The 26,539-nt window shown below is 40.9% G+C and overlaps 1 protein-coding gene across 1 annotated transcript in view; it reads left to right on the top strand.

Moving 5' to 3' along the window:
• The window catches only part of LOC111223864 (protein kinase C epsilon type-like), a 67,481-nt gene that overhangs the window by 26,786 nt on the left and 14,156 nt on the right, over window positions 1-26,539 (top strand). Inside the window, exons 2-9 of the mRNA XM_022748156.1 lie at window positions 3,712-3,769; window positions 11,264-11,426; window positions 12,572-12,606; window positions 12,757-12,836; window positions 13,139-13,271; window positions 13,363-13,505; window positions 14,282-14,398; window positions 14,573-14,746. Of these exons, the coding sequence (XP_022603877.1) occupies window positions 3,712-3,769; window positions 11,264-11,426; window positions 12,572-12,606; window positions 12,757-12,836; window positions 13,139-13,271; window positions 13,363-13,505; window positions 14,282-14,398; window positions 14,573-14,746 (903 nt within the window). The remainder of the gene's footprint in view (window positions 1-3,711; window positions 3,770-11,263; window positions 11,427-12,571; window positions 12,607-12,756; window positions 12,837-13,138; window positions 13,272-13,362; window positions 13,506-14,281; window positions 14,399-14,572; window positions 14,747-26,539) is intronic.

Raw genomic sequence — 26,539 nt, 5'->3', positions numbered from 1 at the left:
TCAAAGGTCAAAGGTCAAGGTGACCTCACAAAACATGATTTTGGCCATTGTGAACGCAATATCTCCAGAACTCCTCAAGGGAATCCCTTCTAATTTGGCACAAACATTCACTTAGACTCAAGGACGAACTGATTAGACTTTGGTGGCTAAAGGTCAGAGGTCAAGGTCAGTGTGACATCAGAATACACTTTTTAGCTATTACTCAAGACTTTGCACAGCAATTCACACAGATGGTTAATATTTAATATGTCTGGATAAACAGGGATGTAACCTGAAACTAGTCTGAGTGGCGGAGGGATACGACCACGAGGAGGTGATTCTAGTTTGAGTCATATTCAGCTGTGACTGTGTTCAAGTGATTAAGCAAATTGTTGATGTAACGTTTGGTCGCTGAAATAGTTTTTCTGCAGTGTTTGCATTCGACTTCCTTTGGTGACTGAGCACGAGGTTGTGTTTTCTTAAAGGGACGGTTCATGAATGCAGCATTAACCTAACCAGTTATAATGGTCAGTTGTTATCAAAACATGTTGCACACCTGCATACACACACACACACACACACATCTGTTCCCTCTTCCTCCACTGATAAAGAGTGTATCGCTCCTGCGACCTTTGACCTCTGTGTGCGTACAGCCGCCAGCTCTCAGATAAACAGGGAGGAGGAGTAAAAGTAGTGCCGTGCATCATCCATGCGCATGAGGAAGAACGCACGCCAACACCAGCGGTTGGACACACACACACACACACACACACACACACACACACTGAGGGGCCTTTTCCTTCCTCCACCGACTATATTTAGTGACATCTGCACCTGTGTGTCTGAGCACACTCAGCAAGCAGCTGATGAATGGAGGGCTGTGACCTCAGAGGAAGGGAGGTGGTGTGTGTGTGTGTGTGTGTGTGTGTGTGTGTGTGTGTGTGTGTGTGTGTGTGTGTGTGTGTGTTTGGGATGTTTGGGGTCCACACAGCCAGTCCGCTTCTTGTCGACGTCATAATCATCATCACAGCTGGTTTATTACCGACACTGCGGCTCTGCTATGAATTTTACATGAATTCTGCTCCGTGTATTATCGCATTACTCTTCTAATGAAACGGGGTCAAAGTGTGTGTACGGTATAAATCAGCTGAGCTTCAGGAGGATGGATGAAACTTATTATTTTCCTCTTTGGTAAATGAATTATTGTTTTTGATTGATTGATTAAGGGAACACGAGATCCCGGTGCCCAGAGTGAGGCCTTTATTTGTATTATTCTGTCCCATTATTCTGAGAAATAGGTATTCAGATCATCTATACCCAAACTTTTATGCTTGGCTGTTTGCAGTCTATTGTTAGATTTTTCCCTGATAATCATCTCACAACCCAGAGGATTAACTGTTCAATAACATCAGATATTACAATATTTCCTGCCTTATGTGATATATTTCATGATATCAAGTCCAACATAAAATACAATGTCATAATTATATATTATTAAAAACACCTGAAAAATAAAATACAACAATATAGTTATGTATTTTTTTTTTAAAAAAACAATATAATTAGATTATAAACACTCCCTGCAATAATATCATATATCGTGATATTTGGACTGGACTGTATCAAGATATTAAATTTTGTATATTGTACAAACCTATCGATTAATCAATTTTTTTAATCTTCAGCAAAATAACTGCCAACACTTTCTGTTTCATATCGTAGAAAACTAAAATAAGACATTTAGACATTGTCTTGGATTTGTGACATTTTACACACTAAATGAATAATCAAATAATCAATTGAGATCATTTGGTAATGAAAATAATAATTAGCTAAAACCCTGCCTGGAAAAATCTTGCAAACTTGCTTTAACTTTAACAAATTCTTAAGTTACTTTCAGTGGGAAACGCTCAGATATTTGAAAAGAAGTCGCTGCAAAACTTTTCTTTTCTTCTTTAATTTGACACACAAACCAAACACAATGAGCCGCAGCTAGCTTCCACTCCTCCACTAATAAAATCACAATGTCAGTTTTATTCAAAACGCTTCCCTTGTGCAGCTGTTGACACACGTCCACGTCTTCTTCCAGCGCCTGACAGAAAGACAACGCCGTCTCTTTGATTGACGCTGGCAACAAAAACTCAATGTCTATGGTGTTCGAGTCGGTTCTGGCAACAGAAATGAACCCCCCACCCCTCCCCCCTCCCTCCTTTGCCAGATTCACGGTGACGTTCTGCCACTCTCATATGTCCATCCGCCACAACGACTTCCTTCCTTCCGTTCCTTCTAGAAAATGCAGATGGATGAGAATAATTACCTTGTTAAACGAACACAAAATGCTCTCAATGCACTGATTGTACTGATGATGAAAATCCATTAAGGCCCCCCCCCCCCAAAAGAAAATGTGTTAACATAAAATAAATAAATAACCCCCCCTCCCTTTCATTTTCACATTGGAACGAGCCAACAAACTTTCTCTGTCCTCCCCCTCATCCGTCTCTCTCTGCTTTCCATCTCCTACTGTATACTTCACTGAACCCACGCCTGTTCGCCTTCACTTGGTGTGTGTGTGTGTGTGTGTGTGTGTGTGTGTGTGTGTGTGTGTGTGTGTGTGTGTAAAGGGGGGGATTATGGACACTGTGGGTGGTACTAGCTCGGTGAGCCCCTGGCCGATGCCCACCCGCTTTCATGAGATGAGCTGTAGATGAGCACTCAGACCTTCTCCTCTCTCTCTCTCACACACACACACACACACACACACACACACACTTTGCTGTATACTTTCAAACATGTGCAGACACAGCAGTTGTCTTCACTCCTCAGCGCTTCTCCCTGACCTAAACACATTCAGACTTCAGTGTGTGTGTGTGTGTGTGTGTGTGTGTGTGTGTGTGTGTGTGTGTGTGTGAGGCGTATATACATCTATGATGTGTGGGTGTGTGACAGGATATGTGTCAACCTCTAGTTTGCTGTAAGTCACACACCACAGGGTGTTTTTTTTTTCCCTTGAACTTTCTCTCTTCTACATCGTCGCTGTCGCAAGTGAGACTGTGAAATTTTGGCCAAACAGGAAGCTGTGATCACGCAGTTTCCCACAGGTTGGCCACTTGTGCTGTACATTCTGACACCGACATATAACATAAGCATACAATGGAAAACCACATGTAAGATAATCACAAGCTATGGAAGCAAATCAGTGTCAAAACAATTTGAATTATATCAGAAACCGATGAAATGTAATCACTTCTGAAAACTGGAGTTCAAGTGATTTTTAACTTTTATAATTTAAATACAACTGTGTTTACTGAATGGAAACATTGTGCAATTTCACAAAAACTTTTATTTCCACTAGATATTTATTTTGGGTTTCTCAGATTGCCACCCTTCAGAAACTGTATTCAGATGACTTTATTTCAGGAAGCTCAACTCAGATCTAAAAATCTCTGACTGTCGTCCATAAAGACACTCCTCATAACTTCAGAACTTGCCTGAAAATCTTTACACTTTTCTTCAGTATCAAAGTGAAACAGTGATAGTTTCATCCACAGGTACATTACAAATAGCAACTGCTGATAGCGTCAACTGACCGACAGAGATCAGTTATAACCAGTTCAACTCATTTGACTCATATTTGTACTCTTAACTATTTGTCTCTTTTTCTCTCTCCCTCCTTCCCCTCATCCCTCGTCACTCTCTTTCTCTCCTCCCTCATCTTCATTCATCTGTCTGCAGATTGACCTGGAGCCGGAGGGGAAGGTGTACGTTGTTATCGACCTGTTAGGATCTTCCAGTGAAGGTAAGAGCTGCTGCCTAATCATGACGAAAGCTTTCCGTCTAATCTCCTCATCCTCTTTCCTCTTTTTTTAATATGTCCTATTGTGTCAGTTTATTTCTCTGGATCATCTGCTGATGAGGACGTTTAAGAGGCAGCAGGTTTTAATTTTTGTCTTGAGTCATCGTGGCCGTTGCAGTTAATGCTACCTACTGAGTTCCTCTTATTCTTACACCAGATGTTGCTCCATTCAGACATTTAAAACCCACAACTTCCATGTGAATTCAACAGGAAGTTGTGGGTTTTGTATGGTTGTGTGCAGGTCTTGAAGAGTCACAGGAAGTTGGATTAAGCGCCCTAAAGATAAATGTAGAAGATATTAAAAAGTCTTTTTCCAGTATGACCATGAAAAAAAGGTTTTATAATCAGTCCCTCCAGAAAGTCGTGATGTCGCCATCGCGATAATTAACGCAAATTCAACCAATCCCTGTGAATTCTGTGCGACATTTTTTTTATCCAATCACCCCAACTTTGTACGTCACCAAACTCACTTCCTGGTTTGTGGTTTTGAAGCGTGTTGTGAAGCTGCAGACGTGCGTGACATGAACGTCTAACATTTACCGACGAAAATGACGATTGTTAATTAATTATACAAAAAAGACGGCGACAATTTTTCCCACAGTTTCACTGCAAAAAAAATAAAATAATCCCATTCCATCTAAAAACGTCGCAACATGCATTTAAGAAAAGCTTCCGCGAAATCTGGTATTTTAGCTGCAACAATCCCCAAAAACTTAGAAACTTGGATCATTATTACATCATACCAATGACCAGGTAAAGGTAGCATACCAGGCAAAGAATAAAAGAAATACAAGTCAGGAAAAAATCATAAATTCTGTAAAGATAATTGATCCGTTATAGTGTCTTGTGGATGAAAAAAGACACTTTATATAATGTGATTTTATTTGAAGATCTAAATGAGGGTGGCCTTTTATTGCTCAGTGTGATAATATGATATCTGTCTTCGTCAGGTGACACAGTTTTCCCTCCAGGGGGTAAATATGCACTTCACTTAAAAACACATGTCGACTCTCTATCAAATAAAGAGGCTGTGTGAATCCGACATGTCTGAACAGGCTGGAGGAGACGCCTGGAGCTGCTGCTGTAAAGATGAAAGAATCTGAACCCGCTGAGTCGTAAACATCCATCTGGTTCAGGGAAAAGAGAAAATAGAATAAATAATAAATAGAATAATAAAAGCATTTAGCAAGTAAATGATATGAACATACATGAGTCTGTGTTGTGTCTTCAGGCAATTAGCATTAGCTTCATACACCAAGTTAATGTGCTGTTGAGTCTTTACTGGGAATTTACAGGAAGGAAAGATGATTTATATATTTAAAAAAAAAAAACAAGCGAGCAAAGAAAAATCACATCTGGAACTGTTTGATTTATTGGCATCAATCTGTAATTATTATTATTATTATTATTATTATTTACTTTAAGTACAAAGTATGAAACCAATGTTGACTGAGTAATAATACAAATATGTTCAATCAAAGACATGTCTGAATTTACATACTATATCAGCTGTTTTCTGTCTGAGGCTGATGTCCCTTTGATGTGCCGTGTGTGTGTGTGTGTGTGTGTGTGTGTGTGTGTGTGTGTGTGTGTGTGTGTGTGTGTGTGTGTGGGGTTTCTCAGTAAAAGTTTAGTAAAAGTAAAAGCTGTGTGTTGAGTAACACTGCATTATCATATCATTGCAGCACCAGAGTTTTCGATCTTTCAAAAAAAGACTTAATCTTTCTTCTTAATCTTTAGATTTATCTGTGTGTGTGTGTGTGTGTGTGTGTGTGTGTGTGTGTGTGTGTGTGTGTGTGTGTGTGTGTGTGTGTCTCACAGTTTGAGTAAGTGAAGTTTTGAGTCAATCTGTCAGCGTGTGTAATCAACACCGTTACATCAGGAAATAGACACGTTTCCTGTGCGTTTGTGTCCAGTACAGTAATGATGTCATGCAGTAAGTAAGATAATAATAATAATAAAATAATAATAAACCTTTCATAAACACGAAAGTGAAAAAACACAAGGAAAAAATCAAATTATAACAATCAAAAGAAGCAGAAAATATTTAGAAGAAATCTGCTGAGAAAAAAAAGAATCTGTGAAAGAGAGATAAAACAAGGAAGGAGGATTTAATAAAACGTATAAAGGAGGAGAATAAAAGATCTGTGACGCTTCACTCTGCGATCAGCTCATTGTTTATAGTGCGAGACGTCGTCTTCTCCGACAGGAAGTGGCTTTATACTCCAGCGATGAACTGATCAGATACGCTCCATCTGTATTACTAATATCGGTACCACTTTACTTTACAATAAGACTCCGCTCGACTGGTTTGTAACTAGTTTATCAGCTTATAAAAGTTTTTATAACACATTAGATAAAAAGGGCAACAGTGACACGTTGCTTGCCAAATAGTGAGCCCACATTTATCTGCTGTTCAGCCTCAGATCTCTTTGTTTTCTCCATCATCCAGCATTTGTACCTGCTGCTTCTTCACATATTTGTTCAGTTACTAATAATAATAATAATAGTAATAATACATTTGATTTATAGGCATTCAAGGACACCTTACAACTCACAGTAAAATACAAAAAGCCAGTACAAGAATATAAAAATGCAACAGAATTAATAACCTGATTATAAACCTTTTATAACCCTAATATCTGTCCACTGAGCACATGTTGAATCTGTAAAGTGAAATAACCGTTTGTTGTTTGTTTCTTAAACACTTGCAACACGATTGTAACTCTGGCAAGTAATAAAATGTATAATACGATTGTTTTATTAACTGTAATTGTAAAAATGCAACTTTATAAAGCTTCTAAAACAGAAGTTTGTGCTGTTTCATGGCCAAACAGAATCAGGACTCACTAACCAAATTATCCATGTAGGACAGAGTGGCTCTTCTTTAGTCTGTCATTTTCTGTCTTTTAAACCTCAGCTCCTTTTTAACCTTTAACATTCGACAAGTTTGGTTTTTCAATAATTTATATTCCTCAAACTAAAGTATCAAACAAAGTGTCATTTTTGGGGTCAGTCCCAAAAACCCATATGTCATCAAGGGAACTGCGGCTCAAGTTCAGGGGAAGATAAAGTGTTGAAGCTGGGACGTGATCCTCTCGTCGTGTCAGCTCAGCGTGAAGACATCCAGTGTTATAAAACAAACCAGAGAGATCACCTGTCACACACTTCCAAGGAACAGAGAGAGATAGAGAGCGAGAGAGAGAGAGAGCGAGAGAGAGAGAGAGGTGTTTATGCAGGAGGATCTGGCAGACGTATCAACAGACTCTCTCTCTCTCTCTGTTAGTTACTCAGCATTTACATTCACCCTCCACGTCTGCTCCTGGTGTTAACACACTATATTTGAGTATTGTTTCTTTTGGAAACGTATGACTTTTACTCCACTAGACAAACTTTTGAGCAAGTGCAAGTACAAGTGCAAGTGCAAGTGCAAGTACTCTTTACTTGGAAGCAGAGCGACGTTAGATAAAGATGAGGCAGAAGTCCATGTTTGAAATTTTAGAAATAAAGGAAGATTTGTTTAGTTTTAAATGTTTGCTGTGTTTCCCACGACCGAACTTCATCACGGCTGTGGCTCCTTTTGTTGATTCAGTTGTGTTTTTACGGCCATTTACACAATCAGGATCCGTGAATCTTATTCCACAATCACTTGTAGTTCCTGGACTCTCTGACGTAGAAGTCGTAGATTAAATCCAAACAGTATTTAAAGGAGCAAACAGACACGTCACCAGCAGGTGTCTTTGTGCCAGCTGAGCACAAATGAGCGACGTTGACGTTACCGACGAATATCTTATCTTATCTTATGATATAGATGCCTGAACTCTAATGGTGGTGTTTTTATTGCATAATTTTTTCCTCATTATTTGACGTTCTAATAAAGAAGAATCACATAATTCTTCATCGTTTGTGAGAAATACGTCAGTTGAAAAGTAGATTTTGCTTTAAACACAATTAGATTTCTTTTGTTGCTCAGGAAATATGTCAAAACTTTTAACAAGATTATGAAACGTGATTTTGATACGGAAGAACAAAACTCTGAATCATTCAACCAAACCAGACGTCAGGGACTGTCCCACCTTTTTCTCAGGATATTAATCCACTGCTTCGGCCGTGACAATAACTTTGACGAGAAATGTTTCTGTTATTGTGTGTGTGCGTGTGTGTGTGTGTGTGTGTGTGTGTGTGTGTGTGTGTGTGTGTGTGTGTGCGTGCACCGGATTATGTGTTAGAGAGACATGACAGAATGGAAGAAGAGAAAGACAGAGAGGGAGTTAACCGGAGGTCGAGAGAGAGGGGGCCGCGAGGCAGGGTGATAAACGATTGATTCAAGTAAAAGTGGTTAAGAGTTCTCTTATGGACCAGTTACCATCAAATCGACAGAGGGAGTGATGAGAGAGGAGAGAGAGAGAGAGAGAGAGTTGACAGAAGGCTGTTCATCAGGACAGAAGACCCTTTCCTCTGGCAGGAAATGTCACCGTTTCATTTTTCTCTTTTTTATAAAATTTATTGAATTATTTTTCTGTTTCTGCTGACCTCTGCTGCCGGTTCTCCATCTGCAAGCTACGACATTACAACTATACCCTGTAGTATATCACTGTGTGTGTGTGTGTGTGTGTGTGTGTGTGTGTGTGTGTGTGTGTGAGCGGCTGAAATTGCAGTCATTACTTAAATGTGTTTGCATAGCAGAGAACACATGGATGAACTGTCAGGCCTGAGAGCTGCAATCAACCTATTAAGCTTTAATACACACACACACACACACACACACACACACACACACACACACACACACACACACACACACACACACAAAGCCCTGCTGTCACCAGGACAGGATGATAAGCTGCTGCCTGTTGCTAAAAGCAGGTGAAATATCTGTTATCAGCTGTGGGAGTTTTTATCTCTGATCATCATGAAGCTTTGTTAAAAACATTTGTAGTTCTTCACAGTTAATGTATTAAACTCCGTGTCTCAAACTTACAAATAAAAATAAAACATGAACAAATAAATTCTTTCATATTCTCGAATATGTCGTCCTCGTTCAAGGACGAAGCAAAGTGCAGCGTCTGTGGAGCGTAGAGATGAATTAACAGTGTAGTAGAATGAAAACATCCTGATAATTAACAGTTGCTATTTGCATTGTTAGCACTAGCTTAGCGTTAGCATTAAAGCAAAAACTGAAACACTGAGACAGAAACACTGAGACACATCTTCAGTCAAACCAACTGTAACATAACTATTAGCTTCAGTGCTAATCTACAGTTTTTAGCGTGCTAACTCTAAACAAAGAAGAAGAATAAAACGCTACAGCGTCACACCAGCTAACGACGTTAGCACAGCACCGCCGCCATGTTTGTAGGCGTCATGCAAACACCTGGTTCTGTGGCAGAGGAGTTAAAGTGCTGCGACTATATGAACACGTATGAATTTAATCTTAATTACACACATCACTTAACGACTGTCTAACGTCTTTTACAAAAGGTTGATTTTAGATTTTTATGATGTTCACTTTGCATTTTTCTTTTATCTGGTTTTACTTTTCTTGTAAAGCACTTTGTAACTTTGTTAAGAAAAATGCGATATAATTAAAGTTATTATTATTATTATTATTATTATTATTATTATCATACATACACTGCTTTTGCTTCTCCCAGCAGCGCAAAAGATTTAGAAAAGTTGTATCTGAGGACAAAATAGAACTATTTTCAAATGAGCTGAATTATGTTTATTTATAATAAAATCTGAAATATTAAAGTCAACAAAATAGTGAATAAAATGTTCACAGTTAAATGTAAACTTTGCATCACTTTAGTGTCATGGAGGGTGATAAACATCGCAGCCTCTCGGTTTCCTGCAGGACTTGAGAGTTGAAGTCTTGTTGGCGGTTCTAGGTTCTAGGTTCTAGGTTCCAGGTGTCAGTCGCTGTAGTTTGTTACAGTTAGAACGTCGAGCCGTTTAAAGTCTTCAACTTTTGGGGTCGTGATGAGGACATCACGGAGGAGCAACACGTCCATCACAGACCCCTCCCCACCCACCCACCCCTGAACCCTTCACGGTGGAAAACACCAAGTCTAACACTGTTGCTAGGCAGCAGTCATCAGTTGCTAGGCGATGGCGATGGCGTACAGCGTAGCAAAGACTGAGGACAGGCAGAACAGGACGGAGAAGAAGGAATGCACAAAAAGTCCAAAAGGCTTCACAGATGTGGAGCTAAAAGTGTCAACATCTGGAGGGAAGACGCATCAGAAACCACCACTGAGTTCAGACTGACGTGAGACTGAAGACACGTGATGTTTGATGATGATCCGTCATGTGATGAGGAACCTGCGATGCTCAGGTCCGCAGGTGGAGGATGGCAAACATGGCCGCCACAGTGACGGACCTGATGTCCACTCAGGGTCAGTTATGTCCAAAGTGAAAGTAATATATTCATAGATACACATATATCCATATATAAAATGTGTGTATAATAAAAAGTATAAAAGTCTGTTTATCATTGATATGGTTGAGTTATTGTTAAAGGTTTGCATCTCTAAGTCACAACCTTAAAACCTGCAACAGCTTTTTTTTATTTCTATTTATTTTGACACTAAAAACAATGTAAAGAAATATCACTCAATGGGATCAACACACGCTAAAGAACGTGAAAAGGAAACATGTCTTTTTGTAATTTGGATGAACTGATCCTTTAATGTTTTCTTCAACAATATTTCGGAAATTTGCTTTTAACAAAAGCAACAAATCACAGCAAAAGTCTCTAATATTTAATTCTTTTTTTTCTCTTTTCAATGAACAAACTATTAGTCAATTAATTGTTTTACTTATTTTCAAAGTGAAAATCAAAATACAAACACTGAATAATTCTTCTTCTAAACTCAATATCTTTAGAACGTCACCTTTGATCTCTGGGAGTTTTTCTCATTTAAATTCACTACATTTTTACATTTTATTGGCAAAACAGTTAAATTGATTAATCAATAATGAAAATAATCTTTAGTTGCTGCCCTGCATTCATCCGTCCTGTCTGTCCTCTCCTCATTTATATCACTGTGATCATAATTAACACAGTGTCAGACAGTAATTGAAACCTGGCGGCTCCACCGGGAGAACCATCTGTAATTACACAGACAGAGAGAGACGAAGCCGACGCTGCGACCGACCGCGTGAAAAACAAAACACCACCAACGTGTTCAGGAGCAAACGCTTCATCACTCATCTGTCAGACGCACGGTGTCGCCGCCATCTAGTGGCCACGTGGCGTAAGTGCAGCTTTTCTGCAGGTGTCAGTGGGCTCACGCCTTTTCAGTGCAGCTCATGAACAGTAACTTTTTAGTTTTATTTTATGGGATTATTTCAGATCCTCTGTCACACTAATGTGTATAATATTATATAACTGTTTTGTATATTTTGTGTGTGTGTGTTCAGTTGCAGCGGACTCCTCCGAGAATGAGGAGCGTGTGTTTCGGCAGCGGATGCGTCCCAGGAAGCGTCAGGGCGCCGTCCGCCGCAGGGTCCACCAGGTCAACGGACATAAGTTCATGGCCACCTACCTGAGACAGCCCACGTACTGCTCCCACTGCAGGGACTTCATCTGGTGAGGACCTACAGTAGCTCTGGCTCACAAACAAGTTGCATCGTTGTGTCAAATGATTTTCATATTTCAATAGGCATAAAAATAGGAAAAGGATTTATAAATGAAGGATGAATCCATCAATAAATACTTCAGATTTAAAAATGGATTTACAAAAACAGCATTAAACTCTCATTGAAGAAACTGTTTAGAAATACATTTATTAAATCATAAATAAATGCTAGAATTTGAAAAACTATTTCAATTTCCATTTCCTTTTTCCAGCTGCTTTTTCTTTTTTCCTATTAGCTAATCGATTTGCTTATTCATGAATTAATAAATGTTTTTCTAAATGCTTTATTCAGTGAGAGTTTTATGCTGTTTTTGTGAATCCATTTTTAAATCTGAAGTATTTATTGATGGATTAATAATTTATAAATTCTTTTTACCATTCCTGTTTTAAATGATCTCAAATTAAGGAAATGCAACATTACTTTTCCTGTGCCCCCCCTGGTCCTCCACAGTAGACAGGATGTAAGTAAGGATAACTGATTGTGCATCCTTCTTTCTAAAGGGAATAACATCTGACTAGAATCACAGTAAATGTCTGTTCTGTGTGTAACAACCTTAAGAAATGGCAGCCATGTTTAAAACGGTGATTAAATGATAGAGTGGTGGATTTTATTGACGTGCAGCGTGTAAACGGACGTCTTACAGTAACCAGGTCTTTAAACGTGTTCTCTGATTTCCTGCCGTCTTGTTTACATGTAAACACAGTGGACGCTGTGAAGTGTGGAGTAATAAACAATGGCAGCTGTGTTTGTTTCCATCTCAACAAACTGCGTTAGCTTCACTCACATGGAAACCATGTGGCGCCCCCCGACGCTCTGCTCGCTCTCAGCTCGGCGTTTGATGTGTAATCACAGTCACAAGGAAACTGTGTTTGATGGAGTCCTCTGGTGTTCAGGGTCTCCGAGCTGAAACAAAAACACTGTGTTTGTAGTGTCAGTTTCATTTTTATGTAGGTCAACTGGTAAAATGTGTGTGACTTTTCAAAGTAAAATACACCCGATTTTTATGGAAAACATTAGAATTATCCAACGAGACAGAAGAGCGGTCAATAATAAATAAAAACATAATAAAATCTGCTGTTTATCTTTTCTCTGTAGGGGCGTCTTAGGAAAACAGGGCTACCAGTGTCAAGGTGGGACAGTGTTTGCTTTTTTTATTGCTTCTTGTTTTCTTTACATTCCTGAAGTCCAGTTTTTAAAACACATAAAACTGTTTCCTGTGTGTGTGTGTGTGTGTGTGTGTGTGTGTGTGTGTGTGTGTGTGTGTGTGTGTGTGTGCGCAGTGTGTACCTGTGTGGTCCATAAGCGCTGCCATGAGCTGATCATTACCAAGTGTGCAGGGATGAAGAAGCAGGAGGACACAGTTGGGGAGGTACTGACCCACAACTACAGGCTGTTATCATCATCATTATTATCATTATTATTACTTATTTATTTATTTATTTTATTTAGGTTTCAATATTTGATGATATCAATAAACAACAATGTTTTTTTGTGTTTACTTCACTGTGTCTTGGCATGTGACAAACAAAACTTTGAACTGCTGTTTAGTGGCAGCATCAGTTTTACCTGACACATAAAATACAATAATATATTTATATATTATAAAGACCTGAAACATAAAACTCACCTAGTCGTCTCTCTCTCCTCTCCCGTCTCTCACAGACAGTCGGCTCGCAGAGGTTCAGTGTCAACGTGCCGCACAAGTTCAGCATCCACAACTTTAAAGTTCTCACCTTCTGCGACCACTGCGGGTCTCTGCTGTGGGGTCTGCTGCGACAGGGGCTGCAGTGTAAAGGTATGGACGGACACCTGGAGTTCATCTCACTTCACCTGTACATGCTAACCCTCACTCTCTCTGTGTGTGTGTGTGTGTGTGTGTGTGTCAGTGTGTAAAGTGAATGTACACAGGCGCTGTGAGAGTAATGTAGCTCCTAACTGTGGCGTGGACGCCAGGGGAATCGCTAAAGTCCTCTCCGACCTCGGAGTCACACCGGACAAGATCTCCAACAGCGCCCAGAGACGGAAAAAGGTGACTCATCCTCATTTCAGAATTTAAATAGATCAGTTTCTTTTTCTCTCCAGCAAACAGGAAGTAGAAAGAAAAACAGTAGGCGTAAAGTTCATCATTATTCCTCTGCGCCGGCGACAGCGTCGGAGCAGGAGGGATAATGTTTTCGGGTTGTCCGTCCCATTCTTGTGGACACGATATCTGAGGAACGCCGTGATGGACCTTCTTTAAATTTGGCACAAACATTCACCTGGACTGAAGGATGAACTGATTCGATTTTAGTGGCTAAAGGTCAAAGAATCATAGGTCGATCAAAGGTCATGAAACAAACTAAAAAACCAAAACAGATCTATTTATTTTTTGTTTATTGATGATGGTAAAAAATTCTGGATGAAGATGATGACGGCGACATGTTGTGTTTGAACAGCTCCCTCAGGGTCAGGACCCCCAGCAGCAGTTATCAGGGACGCCTCAGACTGAGGAAGATCGCTCCAAGTCGGCGCCCACCTCCCCGTGTGACCAGGGTGGGAGAAATTCTGACCAATCACAGACAGACTTTAAACTAGAGGAACAAACAACAACACAGCTCACCTTCCTTTTCTCCCGTCTTTCGTCCAGATGTGAAGGAGTTGGAGAACATCCGAAAGGCTCTGTCGTTCGACCACCGCGGGGAGGAGCACAAAACAAACACACATCCCCTGTCCTCGCCATCCTCTGTCGCTACGGTAACGGGGGAGAGCCACAGGGGGCCAGGCAGCGGCGGCGGCGGCGACGGAAGCGGTGGCGTTGAAGTGGAGGCACAAGGGGGCCGCGCGAATGGAGAGGTCAAAGTTCACAGTGCTCCAGAGGTCAAGAGGATGAATCTGCACGACTTTGTGTTCATCAAAGTCCTGGGAAAAGGAAGCTTCGGAAAGGTGAGCGTGTGACCTTTTGACCTTTGTCCTCTTCTGTCCTCTTCAGCTCTGTTCACCTTCTTACATCTTCACTCTGCTGCCTGCTGGTCTGGTTGAATACATCGATCAAATAAGACACAGCAAGAGACAGAGAGCGAGCGTCGCGGTTTTGACTGTCTTGTGTCATGTGACCAGGTGATGTTGGCGGAGCTCAAAGGCAGCGACGAGGTCTACGCCGTCAAAGTGCTGAAGAAGGACGTGATCCTGCAGGACGACGACGTGGACTGCACCCTGACCGAGAAACGGATCCTGGCTCTGGCCAGAAAACACCCCTACCTGACACAGCTCTTCTGCTGCTTCCAGACTAAAGTATGAACACACACACACACACAAACACACACACACATGCAGGCATACGTTACACCACCAGGGGGCAGCATTAAGCTACGTTTGAATCTGCAGCTTCAGGTTGTGCGGCCGTCAGGTCTCTCTCTCAAAAACATCCTCAGAAAAACATTTACAAAACGACGTTCGGCAGGAAATATAAAAAAAATAAAATACTTATAAATAACTTATAAGTGATGCCTTAAAATCTGTTGTGAATCAAAAGACACAAAAAGCATCAAAATGATTCCAAAACGAACATATGTTGAATGTTATATTAGAAGTAAACCGTCCAGGATGTGGAAGTTAAACAGAGTCATGTCCTTCTTCACTCTCTAGTTTGAGACGTGAGAAGAAGATTGTTCTCTAAAGCGAATCTTAGACAAACCGTACCTGTGATATCGTATCTGTATATTCAGACACATCTGTGAAGCAAAAACTGCTTTTTGGTTGAACTGTAGACATTTTTCTACCAGGGAACCACTGGTTTAAAAAACAATTAGATAAAAATAATCAACAGATACATTAACAATAAGAAATAAACTCAAACTTAAATGAAAAAAATCAACAGAACCAAATGATATAAGGTCAAAAGGTCAAATGTGCAGATTAAACAAACACCTCAAACGTCTAATATCTTAGAATAATCTTATATAACTCTCTCTGACAGTAACTATAAAAGCTTCAGCCTCTCTGTTGATTCAATGCTGTAAAGGTCAAATGTTTTTACAGCGTCACATTCGCAGATATTTCAGTCTGCAGTTCAGAGGTTCGATGTTTTGAACAAACACGTAAAACAACTCTTACTCTGAAGTCATCAGTCTGCCGTCAGCTCCGCTCCCCCTTCATTTCCTGCTCTCTCCTTCACACTCTGCCCTTCCTCTCATCGTCTCCGCCGCTCAGCTCGTTTGTCCGTCTATACAGTGAAGTGGACGACGACAGACGGATGCACAAAGGGCACCCGTGGGTGGGACGTGCCCCCACCCCCCACCAACAGCTCCTCCAGGCCGTCTATGTGTTTTGTCTATCGCATGTTGCATAAGTGTTCCTGCCAGGAAATGTATAGAGGCACTATACTTGTGTGTGTGTGTGTGTGTGTGTGTGCTTTTCTTCCAGTTTGACGACTCGCTGAAGGAACCGGTCACATGTCGCGTTGTTGTGCCAAGTCCTTTCAGTGCAACTTGAGCCTGACGCTGCTCTAAAGGCGGCACAGGTGTTTACTTTTATCAGGCTGAGCCTCAACTAAACATGAACTGCACAGGTTGCCATCGAGGCGTTTAAGGTGTTTAAGGAAAGTGTCAGACTGAAGACTTCATGATCATGATCGTCTTTTAGATTGAATGGATGCAACATGAAGTTTAGAGTTTTGTACCTTTTTAGATGAAGAATTTCAAGAAGTTTCTGTTTCTGGAAAACGAGGTAGAAAAAGAGATTCAGACTAATGTTTCACTTCCTGCTGGCCACCTTAAAAAGCACCTCAAAGCTGCTCCAGTCTAAAGGTCTCTGTCCATGTGTAGTGTGATTATAGATCAGCTCTAGCTTCTATATTAATACTGTGAAAGTATCAAAGCCTCAGTCCACAGAGAAATGCACACAGCCTGTATTCAGAAACTGAGCCTTAAAACCAGCCGTCAGGACTTCTGGAACTTTGTGATGTCACAACAAAGCAGTCACCAAGCCCCGCCCACCTGGACCCACCATCCAAACCTTGCAGGATTTGGTTTCTCTGAGTGTTTTTACCTGAAATCTGCTATATTTTTATTGGATCACTCAGAAAACAGTCAGCCAATCAGAGGAGAGGCTCAGAGCTTCCTCTCTTCTGATTGGCTCACCGACCTGTTGTTACTAGAGCTCCAGAGAGAAGCCTGAGAGAGGAGATGTAAAACTACACTGAGATGGTTTTTGGTTCTTAAACCACAAATATATCTTCTTATGGATCAACACTTCAAAATAAAACACAGGAAGTGTAAAATATGGGACTTTTTAAAAATGGTAACACAATATATTCTATAGAAATCTGCATTCAAACGACAAACAATGCACCTACCCAATCAGAAAACACACATACAGGTCATTCCTGAAGGAAGTTTGGATTTAATTTTAGGACTTAGGATAAGTGGTTTTCATTGGTTCTGCCAGAGTCCACATTTCCCATGCAAGGGTCAAATTACGCACCTGGGGACAAGGGTTTGATGGGAAATTATGCAAACCAATACTGGACTTCATTTGGAAGAAAAACGCTGCAATGCAGGAGATAATATTCAATCACAAGCACATTACTACAGACATTGCTCACTCTGTTTTGCAGTCTTCTGTATAAAAGCCATATGAAGTGAAATATCTGGGAGGGAAACGGAAGAGTCAGATCGAGCCTTATTTTTTTGTTTTATTTTGAAATGCAAAGAACTGAATGATTCCTGGTTTCCTGTCATTTCCAGTCTTGTTTGAAGACACTGAATTATCTGTGTTTTCAACTATTAGTGAAACATGCAAAGATGGACGTTCTCCTCATGTTCTCTGCAGAGGATCAGATTTAGACACCAGGAGGAGGAGGAGTTAACTGTGGCTAAACAGGAACATTTTGTGAGCTGCATCTTTTGTTTATTTTCTCATAATGCTCTGCGTCCAGTGATGGCGTCTCCTGTTCCATTTATTTGTTCCTGTTAGTTTCCTCCAAAGCAAACACAAACATGTGCAGGATGGACGGAGAGAGACGGTGAGACTGTGTCCTCACATGACAGCTTCATTCTGTCTTCTTCTTCTTTTTCACTTCATTATTTTTGGTTTCTTCTGTTTTTTTTTGTTTTTTTTTTCATTTTCATTTTTTTATTTCTCTTCATCAGCCTGAAACACACACACACACACACACACACACACACTGGCAGTCAGGGGTGATTGTGATCCTGTTCTTGGACAAAACAAAGGGATTGTGGCTCTTACATAACTGCTTTGATCCTTATCAGGGACATGATGTGTATTCCATATGCTGCGTGACCCCGCCCTCATCACCCGCCTCACCTCCCCACCCGACTCTACTCCGCACGCCCCAGTTAACGCCGCCGCCTCGATGTGATCGCAATAAACACACTCACATATACATACTGTATATAGTAAATGATCGCACACACACACACACACAGTTGGACTGATTATCAGACTTCAGATTCATTGTGGTGATTCTGGATGGTGCTTTTAACCAGGGGCAGTGAACACACCACCATCCCTCCATCCAAACCCACACACACACACACACACACACAGCAGAACAGAAGCTAAAGGAGACAAACTCTAACGGGCCTTAATCTTAGTCCGACAGTTCTTCTCTTCTTCTCGATGAATCGTTCAGGTTTATGAAACATCAGAAAACAGTTTTAAAGCAGAAATCTAATAGTTTTGTCCTCAACCTGAAGACATGCAGTTTACTCATGTGGGAGAATCATCAAACGGGACGTCCCGGCTCAGTGCTGGGTTCTAATCCGACTCAGGCCTTTACTGCATGTCCCGCCCTCTCTCTCTCTCTCTCTCTCTCTCTCTCTCACTGTCTGTATGATAATAAAAAATAATAATTAATAATATGAATTGACTAATTGTTGCAGCTCTACAGTAACTTGAACGTTTCTCTGCAGCTCGTCGTCCGTTGGGAATTTTAAATAAGAGAGAAACAGATACGAAGGTGAAACGAGGGAGTTCTTCTTCTTCTCTGTATCAGTTTCTGTCTAATCAGATTTTACACTTAGTTGAATGGCTGCATTTTTTCACCCCCCCCCCTCGTTGTACAACCCTGATGACACCTACTTCATGTTTTCATCTGTCGTCTCTCCTCCTCATTCGTTCAGTCGCTCCTTCATTTCTCTGTGTGTCTGACGCTTCAGTGGTTAATGTGCTGAACCTGCAGAAGTCTGTGTCCAGACATGTCCGAACACACACACACACACACACACACACACACGGTGATGAAGACATGGGTGGTTCTGTCACAGGTTGTGTGTGTGTGTGTGTGTGTGTGTGTGTGTGTTAACTTTTAAAACACACAAAAAACATTTTAATTCTAGTGATGTAAGTAATTAAAGTGTTTTTGCACATAAGCTGCTTTTCTTTTTCTTTTCTTTTTTTTTATAGGATATTTTCTTTATTTGTTGTTTATTTGCCATAAATGTTATTTATGACTTTTTGTTTATTATAATTAGAGATAAACTTTTTTTCAGTTTCCCTCTCGTTGAAGCCGTTTGTTGCACTGTGACATCACCGTACTTAAACAAAAAGTTTTTGTACTTTGTGTGACCTATGTCCTACCTACACCCTCCCCCTCCTCCCTCCTTTTTGCCCTCCCCCTCCTCCCTCCTTATTCCCCCCCCCCACCCCCCCCCCCTTCTTAATCGACTGTGGGATCGCGGCAGTGTTCCCTTATCGGCCTAATTACCGCCAAGAAATGTAAATAACATTATACAACAGTAGCGCCGGGGCCTCACTCTGCTCCGCGCTCAGAGGCCGAGCGGAGAGGTGGAAGGCAGGAGGAAGAGGTGAAGGAGGAAATGGAGAGAGAGAGAGAGAGATGCAGGAGGATGAAGAGAGGAGCTGGTTATATTTGTGATAATCAGGCGGCTGGTAGGAAGTGAAGGAAAGATGATAAAAAAAAAAAGAGGAGAAGTAGAGGGTGAAAGGGTTTGTAAAAAAAAAGAAGAAGAAGAAAAAGGAGTGAGGTAAGGAACAGGGCAGATGACAGCGAGGAGCTTTTTAATGAGCTGTAATTGGTGAAGATCAGAGGCAGCAGAGTCTGACAGGAACCAGCCAGGTGCATTAATGAAGCTTTGTTCTCCTCTGCTGAGGACAGTGGTGCTGGAGTCAGGGCGCTCATACAGATGTGACAGGTGACTGAGAGCAGAGGTGGAGAGCCAGCTGTTACTGCCACGGCAGAAGGCTGCGTGTGGATGTAGAGTTAGTAATTGGTAATAAAAAGTATTAATTATTACTTATATTCATTTCTCTGTTTCATATTCTTGTGAGATCGATGGACGGACAACACTTCTCATTTTAGGCATTTATTATACATTTACTTACTGTTTTTATGAACCTAAGACTTCGGTGAACACGTTTCAATCCCCGAAACAATTCATCCACATCAGTAAAGGTTTGTTTTCATAAGCAGTTTTCAGCCTTTGTGCACAGAGCGTCATTATTGAAAGAGCTGAGATATAAAACATGTATAATCTTGTATTCAAGTATCTTAAGAAATAATGTAGAAGTCAAGAGAATACTCTTAGACCTCAGAGGGATTTAATTAAATCATCCTTTTGTAAATAAGGAAGAGATGAATACGTCACATAACAGAACGTGGATCAATAGAAGGTTTTATGACAGACTCGTGGAGTTTGGCGGCGGCTCTGGTCTCGGCCTCCCACAGATCGTTTCCTACTTCGTCTTTTAAAATGAATGAGCTCTGCTGATGAGCTGGAAATAATCCACACAACACACGTCACGTCTGTTACAGAGGGATCCAGACTTTCACACAGGAATGACATTTTATTTTTTTATCTTTAGCTTCCATTTTGTTTAGTTGTTTTATTGTAGTGTTGCAGCCGGTGTGATATGATCTGCTGGTATGTGTGTGTAGCAGTGTTTCCCTGCGCTGGTCCTGGATCAGGTGTCGAAGGCTAGAAGCAGGGACGTTATGTAAGTCACATGCATGAATACCTAATTTATATTACTCTCACCACCATGCTTTCTGCCGGCTCCATCTGGCAGCCATTATCTTCGGCTTCAGCCCGGGTGCTGAGGCTGAGGTGTTCGTTCCCAGGACGTTCATTCGGGTTTTTTAACGTCTGAACACGTGGCTGTTCGATGTGCATCAGCTCAGCACACCGAAGCGACTGAACCTTCACTTCTTCTCTCCTCAGCTTCCACTGTTCGCTTTTGTCTCTTTTGAGTCTTGTACGTTGCCTCAGTACTGACCGGCACAGCCGTGTCGCAGTTGAGAGGCTGCATGTGAAGACCGATGGCGTCACAGCGGCGCGACTAGACCGTCCTATTTCGACGGCTCCTTCAAATGCAATCCTTCGTTTTCCTGCTCCAACAGGCGGATCCTTTGTGGCCCGACCTATCCCAAGATTCATTGATTCATCGGTGATGAAAGCAAACAACACCGACAGAGAGACTAAAGATTACGCTTATAAATCCAAGTACTGGGTTTCAGCTCAGTTCAACAGCTACTGTTAAAACAAGGGCCTTAAAACCTGTGAAAAAAGGTCACGTGTTGTCAAGGTTGCCAGGCGACAGGAGTCCTCTGCAGACCAGACCGTCTCATTTCGGCTCGGCCTTCACGGTCTGCGGCGGCTACGATGGGCCGCACCTTCGCAGACGAATTGGGACACGGCTCATACGTCTCCTCTGTCAGCTCAGCGTTTATCTCCTCCGCTGCTCAGTTACCTGTGAGTGTGTGTCTTCCAGTAGTACTTTCAAAATAAGAGCATTTTTTGAAAGAGAGGCCCGTTTGAGGGTTTTGAAGGTTCAGGTTAGAGGACAGAGAGAAAGGTTAGGGTCGCTGCCAGCCGTTATCCCTGACCTCAGCTTGAAGTGGTTTTATGGTGCTGCTCTTTATTGACTCGTCCACAAGAGGTCACTCGTCAGGAAAACACACAGTAAACTTCTTCTGGCTGATAAGAGCTGAACAAACAACCAGGGCTGAAGGTTTCTGGACATTCTCATTAGAGATTAGAGACTTAAAGACTAAAAGTATCTGGAGTTTCAGTAACTGTATTTCACCTTTGTCACATTCAAAAAACCACAAAACTTTATTAACTGTGGTATAAAATTAAAGATCAAATAAAAGAAGATAAAAAAGCTCCATCCATCCTCCTTCTTCTCCTCCATCTTTCCCAACATTATATCTCTCCTGTTCTACATCCACCTGTCCTCCATCACTCCTGCTCACATGCCCAGGCATAAACACGCATATAATAATCATAATAATCATAATAATAAACTTTATTTATAGAGCACTTTTCTGGAGCTCCAAGTGCTTTACAATAAAATGACAATGAAAATAAACAATAGAAAGACAAGATGAAAAAATATATGAATGAAAAATACAAACAGGAACCAGTAAGAGTAAAATATGAGAGAATTTATTAAAAGCCAAGTTAAATAAATAGGTTTTCAGCTGTTCTTTAAAAACCGTCACTTGAATGTCTTGGCAGGGTTTTCAATCATACTAAAAGAAAAAAGCTGCACTGCTTATTTTCTTGTGCGTAAAAATTGTGTGTATTTAAAAGACTGACAGGAGAGGAACTGAGAGCTCGTGATGGATTATAAAACGACAGAGAATCTGCAAAGTAGAGCTTTAAAAACAAGTTAAAGGACCTTAACATCTACTCTGAAAGACTAGACTGAATAACAGACTGCAGTCGTTTGAAGGAGCCGTGAAACGATCTAATCTTTTTGAAATAAAAGCAGTACATTGGCAACATTTCTAAAATAATAAAAAAGCTGTTTTGGTCACTTTCTTTATATGCAAGTTAAAATTTAATTCAGAGTCTAAAATTATAGATACGTGTATAAAAACCTCCAAAAACACACACACACACACACACACACACCAGGAGAACATCCACTTCTATTCTGCTGCTTCAAAACACACACACACCTTCACCTTCCTTCACTTGACCATGTCTTTATAAGGACTTGGTTTTTCTGGAAAAAAGACAAACTACTCAATTCTACATCTGTTTTTTTTTTTTTTTTTTGTGTTATTTTTATTTTACTTTTTGTTTCTTTTTTTCACCAATGAAAAGTTCTGCTCGTGTGTTTTTATGGGAACCAGGAGTAAGAAGATATTCTGTGGGAGAACCAGCAGCCCCCAGCTCACACTGAACTCCTGTCAGCTTTAGTGAGGAACGACAGTGAGGGTTGAATTTTGCATGCAAGAACAATGAACACACACACACACACACACACACACACACACACACACACACACACACACACACTGTAGGCACATGCAGGCTGCTCGGCCAAATATGTGTCAGTGTTGAGCAGTGGAGAGTTGTTTTCTTTTTTTTACTACAGTCATTAGTGGAGATGTGTTTGCTGTTCTTGGGATATGGTTCAGGCATGCACACACACACACACACACACACACACACAGTTTTGTAATTCTACACTTTGGAGGACCATCATTGACATAATGCATTCCTTATCCCCCCGGACCCGAACTACTTGTGTAAACCTGGCGGATCAGAAAACATTCTTCGAAATCACTTGTTGCTCTGGAGGCGACTGACTGACGATGTGTCGTTTACTGTGGCTGCATTGTTGCGTTCGACCGCATTAGCTCAGCGAGGTGAACCTGAAACATCCCTGACTATAACTGGGGACGTTAAAAATGCAGTAATCTTCTACGTGGCTGCAGGACCTGTGGCTTCCTCCCTGCATGATTACATTTCCCTGTGTCACCGCTGTGTGTGTGTGTGTGTGTGTGTGTGTGTGCGTGTGTGCGCGTCATTTGTGAAGTATGTTTTGCGCGACCACTTCGGTCCATGTAAACGTGCGTTGCGTTCCTTTAATTCAAAAGTGCCTCCAGGTTCGTGACGCCTCGTCCTCGACTCCGCTGACTCGCTCGTCCTGGACGGTTTACACGTTCGCTCGGTTTCCCGGCTCCACGACACGAGCTCCATTTAAACCTTTTTTTTAAGGACAAACATACTTGATCTGATTCCAGGGCCACACACACAATACACTCTGTCCTCCAATTACAATCATTTCCTGCTGCCATCACCAGTGAGGGGAAAACAAAAAAAACCCTCCTCTTAAAGGCAAAGTCCACACACGCTGAAATTTACTGACTGATTGAAAAATAAACAAAGGTTTGCTCATTTGATGACACTGATTCTCACGTTTACAAAGATACAAACGATGATGAAGCTTCAGTCAAACATGGAGGAAACAATAATCAGACAGTGTGAAGGTCTGAGTCATTCATGCTCCAGGTTGTGTTGAATGAAATCACTGAGTGCATCTTTACTGGGCCGGCTCTGTGTGGTAATGACTAGCAGCCAAACGGTAATGGCTCATAATGTTCCGAGGAAAATAGGGCAGCAATTCACTTTTTTTTTGTTTTTGTACACGGACAAAAGTTCAAACTCCTCCTGTTGTGTTTTTTTTTTTTTTTTGAGTGTATTTAGTGAAGGGGGTTGATATTGAGGAGGTGAGGAGGTTCAGTCCGTCGCATCTCAAACCAAATACTAAAATATATGTTCTGAAATATTTGAGGTTGAATCAACTGCAGACGTTAAAATAACCTTCATTTAATCTGATTGAACTCTTATTTTGAAAGGAGTTATGAGAAGGATTGGTCTTTCTTTTTTCTTTCTTTCTTTCTTTCTTTCTTTCTTTCTTTCTTTCTTTCTTTCTTTCTTCCTTTCTTTCTTTCTTCCTTTCTTTCCCACACCTTGTTTCTTTTTTACTTCCTGCCTTTGCTCTTTGCTTCCTTTTTCTTTTTTTAGTCCTTCCTAATTTCCTCATTGCTTTTTCTTCCATTTTCTTTTCCTTTCTCTTTTTTTCCTCCTGTCTTTCCCTCTTTCCTTATTTTCTTCTTCCCCTCCTTCTTCTTCTATGATTGTACTTCCTTACCTTCTTATTTACTTATTTACTTATTTACTTATTTCTTCATTTGTTTCCTTTTTATTCCTTCCATCTTTCCTTCTCCCTTTCGTTCTTTCTTTGTTGCCTTCTTAAAGTGATGTTAAAGTATTAAAGTTGTTGCATGTGTGTGTGTGTGTGTGTGTGTGTGTGTGTGTGTGTGTGTGTTAGACAGTGAAGACAGAGAGCATATGAGTTAATGGGTTCAGGTTTACGTAAGATGCAAGTTGGGACTTGTTTGACATACATTACAGCAGGGTGGCATAGAGAGGACACACACACACACACACACACACACACACACACACATACACACAATGCCAAGATAATCATCAAGACATTGTCTGTGTTGGGTTGTGGGTCATCTGGGTCTGCGCCTATAGAGCATGGAATAAATGAGGTTACAGTGTCTGTGTGTGTGTGTGTGTGTGTGTGTGTGTGTGTGTGTGTGTGTGTGTGTGTGTGTGTGTGTGCGCACAGTGGGAAGCCAGTATCTGTACATTTGTAATTACACTCAGGAAATGTTTATTCATGTTTGATTGGGTGGGACCAGCCGGGACTCTGGGTACATTTAAACAAACTATTTCGACATCCTGTTTAAAGTCGCTTTCAGGAGAAGCAGAGGGAGAGAGAGTGAGAGAGAGAGAGAGAGAGAGAGAGAGAGAGAGAGAGAGAGAGAGAGAGAGAGAGAAAATGGTGGACCGCCCTCTATTATGTAAGACTCCGTCCTGAGGCCCCTTTAAACTGATACCAGAGGGGAGAGAAGGAGCCTGAGGTCGGCTTTAAAAACACCGAGGGTGAATGCAGTCGGATCGAATGCCTCCAGCTGCCGCGGTGAACGGCTGAATTCACTCTCAGGTCAAACTCATCAGTCTGAAGCAGCGCTGTCGTACACGCAGGTTTACCACACCAGAAGTTTTCCCTCAGTATCACACACCGACTCCTGGAGGCTTTAGACGTTTCACCGTTTCAGTCTTTACAGATTTAAAAATCTACACTCAACTTATCTCATTAGAGTCTTGAAAATAGAATAAGAACATGAATCAGAAAGCAAAGAGCAAAAATATTAACATATTAAAATGTTTGTATAGAAATATTTGACAGTGGACGTTTCTGTTATTACCAGTTGTTTTTATTGTTATTGTTTTCAGGTCGGCCATCTTGTTCTCGTCAACACGATATCTCACTAACGCCTTCAGGAAGTTTGACAGACGTTCACCTGGACTCGAGGATGAACTGATTACAATTTGGTGGTGGAAGGTCAAAGGTCACTGTGATGTGATCGTTTTTCGCCACAACTCACTAATTCACAGGATAAATTTAACATTTAAACAACAACAACAACAACAAAAAAAAAATGCCCGCAGAAAAAATAGCTAATATCAGTTAAAGTGTTCGCTTTATTTTGAATATTTTCGCCTCTTTATCAGCAGCTGTTTCCCTTGGAACTACAGTCTGTGAACCGTTGAACTACTTTATCACAGCGCACGCTGTGAGGCGTAGGAATACGGTTTGTTCAACGGTTGAAAAAAATGTAGGATCCTTTTTCTAGCTGACAAAAAAGTTTGTTTGATCCGCAAAACAAAGAGCAGATTGATCTAATATGGTTTCATATTCTCGACCTCGCTGTTTATCCGTCACGTTGTTTTGATTTTCATTTTAGTTTAAGTCAACCTTTCTCAGAAGGTTTTATCTGTGGTTTAAAATGTTTAAACAGCGCCGTCAAAGTGACAAAAGGAAATCAGGGTTACGTTATTTTAGATCCTGTGGCTGCTGTTCAACCATTAGTCACCTCCGTTTTATTTGTTTTCACCAGGAAAAAAGGACGAAGAAAACGCAGGATTACAGGAATAATTCCTCCTTTGATGGCGAAGTGAGGAAAAGACGGTTTGACTCATATTCCTCAGAATGGCTTTATGTTAATTATTAGAAACAGCAGCTCTGCGTCACTACTCATGAAGGATCCAGTAACAAAAAAATCCCCAAACTTCCACAGAACAACTTTTGGCGCGTTCAAAGAAAAAACGTTGTTCACGCCATGACACCACAAATGATGAAACAATTCAATGACACAGAGAAGAGAGAATGGGTAGAGAAACCTGAGACCAGACAGAAACCTTTTATTTTCCTTTTTAGTCTCAGTCA

This window comes from Seriola dumerili, unplaced genomic scaffold (assembly GCF_002260705.1).
Source record: "Seriola dumerili isolate Sdu_G_001 unplaced genomic scaffold, Sdu_1.0 BDQW01000120.1, whole genome shotgun sequence".
Lineage (NCBI taxonomy): Eukaryota > Metazoa > Chordata > Actinopteri > Carangiformes > Carangidae > Seriola > Seriola dumerili.
This window is presented reverse-complemented; position numbering and strand designations above follow the sequence as displayed.